The sequence below is a fragment of the Humulus lupulus genome, chromosome 3 (assembly GCF_963169125.1).
Source record: "Humulus lupulus chromosome 3, drHumLupu1.1, whole genome shotgun sequence".
In the NCBI taxonomy this organism is placed as follows: domain Eukaryota; kingdom Viridiplantae; phylum Streptophyta; class Magnoliopsida; order Rosales; family Cannabaceae; genus Humulus; species Humulus lupulus.
The window spans coordinates 260,591,266-260,595,941 of NC_084795.1; the positions used below are offsets into that span (position 1 = coordinate 260,591,266).

At 34.2% G+C, this 4,676-nt stretch overlaps 1 protein-coding gene across 1 annotated transcript; it reads left to right on the top strand.

Moving 5' to 3' along the window:
• The first annotated feature begins 1,848 nt into the window (after positions 1–1,848).
• Positions 1,849–3,221, top strand: LOC133825615 (protein FAR1-RELATED SEQUENCE 5-like). Its single transcript, XM_062258531.1, has 2 exons — positions 1,849–2,015; positions 2,099–3,221. The coding sequence occupies exons 1-2, from the start codon at positions 1,849–1,851 to the stop codon at positions 3,219–3,221; spliced, it is 1,290 nt and encodes a 429-aa protein (XP_062114515.1).
• Positions 3,222–4,676: the final 1,455 nt, after the last annotated feature.

Sequence of the window (4,676 nt, forward strand, 5' to 3'; positions counted from 1 at the left end):
CTTGGGGTTTAGGTATTTGTTTGGGATGATTTGGGGAGGTTGTAGCTCGAGAAAAACGCAAGAGAAAACCCAGAAATCTGGGTTCGCGAAGGAGCGCCGCGGCCCTGTTCTTGGGCGTCGCGGTGCGAGGATGCTTCAGGAAATGGCCTAGCCGCTGGGTGCCGCGGCCCTAGGCCATTTTGGCAGCCAAAAATTTGGGTTTTTAGGGCTTTTTCCCAGGGACACGGGGGATGGTTCCAATGTATTGTTTTAAGGAATTAGAGGTCCCGAGAGTACGGGATTGGTCCCGTGAAGTGGTTTTGGGTTTGGTTAGTATTAAAAGTGTTTTATGTGTGTTGTGACTAGGTTTTCGGAGAGGCTCGTGCTAGGGGACCGTGCTTGTGACCTTGGTGCATCGGAAGGCTCGGGATACAAGTAAGAAAACTGTAGCACCCGAGAACAGGGCATGGGCCCATAGTGTTATTGCAGGGCAGGGCCCTAGATTGTATTATGTGCTAATGTATAACCTTAAATGAATTATTATATGATTGAATGATTATTTCGAGATGTACTATATGTGTGATTATAATGAAATGAACGGCTAAGGCCGAGAGCGGTGAAGGCTGAGAACGGCCGTGGGGCCGGAAGTAACACCTAGCACACGGGGTGCTTATAGTCAGGGTGGGACCCAATGGATACATGAGTTATCCTTACGGTAAGGACCGAGACCCCAGGCTTTGGTTAGGCCTCTGGGGCGGCATGGCCGTGTTTGTTCAGTCTGATGGTTTTCTTGTTTATTAGTGGATTATATGTTATTTACTGTATGAGTTTTCTTGCTGGGCTTCGGCTCACGGGTGCTCTGTGTTGCAGGTAAGAGCAAGGGGTCAGTCAACCAGCCATGGGTATGGAGAGCGTGGGGGCGGTGCGTACATGTTCGGCCTGGCCGACTGCTTTGGTTGGGGGCATTTTGAATATGGCTGTATTAACTTATTCTTTTGATAGTCAATCAAATGTAAATCTATTTTTTGAGTTGTAAGTATTTTGTAAACCTTATTTTTGGGATCCCAGATGTTGATACTTAAAGTTTTTTTTTAATGAAACTAAGTATTTTCAAAGATTACAGCCTTAACTTCCAGTTAGTCACACTTTGGTCTTTGAATACCTCGTAGAGTCAGTTAGTCGCACAGTTGTGTTTTAAACTCATTTAGTAACGGCTCTAAGGTAGTAGGGCGTTACAACAACCATAAGTTTGCCTTCTTTCGTGAAAAACCATTTCTTAGATCTCATAGAATATTTAGGGACGAGATGAGGGAACAAGTTATGTCAATGAAGAGAGCCGGAATTAAGACATCCCAAATTTGGAATTACATGGTAGAAGTTCATGATGGTTGGGAAAATGTGGGATGTATCAAAGATGACTTGTACAAGGGAATCTGTAAAAAATATTCAACTTGGGATGATTGTGACACGTCCACAGCAAGGGGTTATCTTGAAGCAAAAAAAGGGTCGGACAACATGTTTTTCTACAAGTATGATGTAGATAAAGAAAATAGATTGAAAAATTTATTCTGGTCTGACGGGACTTCCCAGGTTGATTACCAATTATTTGGTGATTGTTTGGCTTTTGATTCTACTTACAAAACCAATAGGTATTTTTAATTTTTTTTTTACCTTATATCGATTTCTTAGTAAAATATCAAATATTATATTAATTTTTTGTTCAACAGGTACGGAAAGCCATTAGTAATACTACTTAGGTCTAATAATCATGACAAAATGTGTGTGTTTGGAGCTGCACTTCTTGATAATGAGACTTCGACCACATATGATTGAGTATTGGAAACATTTTTAGAGTGCATGGGTGGTAAGATGCCGTCAGCAGTTTTGATGGACGGTTGCAAAGCAATGAACAAAGCACTGGATAATATTATGCCTGGTGTTCCACATCGTATTTGCTCGTGGCACATACTAAAAAATGCAATGCACCATGTACACAATATAGCATTCCATCAAGAATTGAAGAAATTTATTTTCAGGTAATACATTAAATGGTGTTTTATCTTATTCTCTCAATTATTATATGAAAACATTTATATTTTTCTTTTTTACAAAAATATAGGTATTACAAGGAGGAAGAATGGGAGGATAATTGGAAAGTGACTGTGAATAAATATAGATTGACAGGAAATGCATGGGTGGAAGCACAATATGGCACAAGAAAGCAGTGGGTAGATACTTTTCTTCGTGGTATTTATTTTGGTGGAGCTACTGCTACCGGTAGATGCGAATCTATGAATGCATTCTTGAAAAGAGATTTTCAAAATAAAATACCATTGTGGATGTTTAGACGACACTTTGACCATGCTTTATCTATGTTGTGTTACAACGAGATGAAAGAACACTACAAAACTAATTTGACTGAACCGGTTTTGAACCAGACAACTACTCCGTGTGTGGAGGATGAAATTTCTTCAATTTTCACAAGGGAAATTTTTACAAGGATAAGAAAGGAGATATGGCGTGGCGATAATTATATTGTCCCAAAGGATGATAAGATACCAGGCTACACTCTTTGTTTGGTGAAAAAATATATTGGTTATGGATTAAAGCGCAAAGTGTTAATCTCCAACGATGGGGATGATGTGCGATGTGGTTGCTATTCTCTTGAGACAAAAGGAATTCCATGTAGACATATTTTTATTTCATTGAAGAATTTGGAGAGAAGAAGTTTGCCAATTTGTTTGGTAAATAGACGTTGGCTAAAAGATGCTAAAGAAGTTCAACTGTTAACTCAAGGTAATGAAAGAAAGTGTCCTCATCCTGAAGTTATTGAAAATTCTAGGTACGGTGGTGTAACCACACAAACTACTATCACATCGTACCTTGCTACAAGATCGCGAGAAGCATTTCAAAAGGCTATGAAAGTTATATCAGAGTTGAATGCAGAATTGGAAAAAATGCCACCAGATGAAGAGTTAAAACATCCTCAAAATGATGAAGGAGTATTTCCTAATAATATTTTGGACTCTCAGATTAACAAAACAAAAGGCAGACCAACTACAACCAGTTTGTCGAAATCATTCTCTGGAGGTGCAAAGAAGAGAAAACCAAAAAAATCGCTATTACATTGCAAGTATTGTGGTGAGGTTGGACATGATTCAAGGAATTTTCCTATGCAGCCAAAGTCCACTACAAAGAAAAATGGTCATTCGAAGAATAAGAAGAAAAAAATTAATCCATGATTAGTGATGTCTTTTGTATAATTGTTTACAAACACTTTCTGTATTGCAATCATTAATTTCGGCTACAACAATATAGGGCTAATTATTGTGTTTTTTTTCAAATATTATAAATATGGTATTGAGAATTGGAAAATTTAATTCATTTGCATAATTAGGGCCTACACTAATAATTAGTTTGAACAATTAAATATTGAATATATGTTAAATATCAAATGCACCTCTTCATATTCGAAGACAATACAAAATAATTGCACATCTTAAATATGGTATTGAGAAGTGGGAATTGTTAATGCACCTCTTCAAATTGAAAGACTCAAAGACTATATATATCCTAACATTTAGTAAATAATTAATTATTATATAAAAATATATTTTTTATCATTAATTTCGGCTACAACAATATAGGGTTAATTATTGTGTTTTTTTTTTCAAATATTATAAATATGGTATTGAGAATAGGAAAATTTAATTCATTTGCATAATTAGGGCCTACACTAATAGTTAGTTTGAACAATTAAATATTGAATATATGTTAAATATCAAATGCACCTCTTCATATTCAAAGACAATAACCAACTATCTAAACCCTAATTTCAAAAATTATAATTAGATGTGTAAAATTTATTAATATACAAACCCTAATTTCGGCTATGCCAATTGTGGTTTACAATTAATATTGAATTTTTTTAGCATTAAAAATACAAAATAATTGCACATCTTAAATATGGTCTTGAGAAGTGGGAATCGTTAATGCACCTCTTCAAATTGAAAGACTCAAAGACTATATATATCCTAACATTTAGTAAATAATTAATTATTATATAAAAATATATTTTTTATCATTAATTTTGGCTACAACAATATAGGGTTAATTGTTGTGTTTTTTTTCCAATATTATAAATATGGTATTGGGAATGGGAAAATTTAATTCATTTGCATAATTAGGGCCTACACTAATAGTTAGTTTGAACAATTAAATATTGAATATATGTTAAATATCAAATGCACCTCTTCATATTCAAAGACAATAACCAACTATCTAAACCCTAATTTCAAAAATTATAATTAGATGTGTAAAATTTATTACTATACAAACCCTAATTTTGGCTATGCCAATTGTGGTTTACAATTAATATTCAATTTTTTTAGCATTAAAAATACAAAATAATTGCACATCTTAAATATGGTATTGAGAAGTGGGGATTGTTAATGCACCTCTTCAAATTGAAAGACTCAAAGACTATATATATCCTAGCATTTAGTAAATAATTAATTATTATATAAAAATATATTTTTTATCATTAATTTCGGCTACAACAATATAGGGTTAATTATTGTGTTTTTTTTTCAAATATTATAAATATGGTATTGAGAATAGGAAAATTTAATTCATTTGCATAATTAGGGCCTACACTAATAGTTAGTTTGAACAATTAAATATTGAATATATGTTAA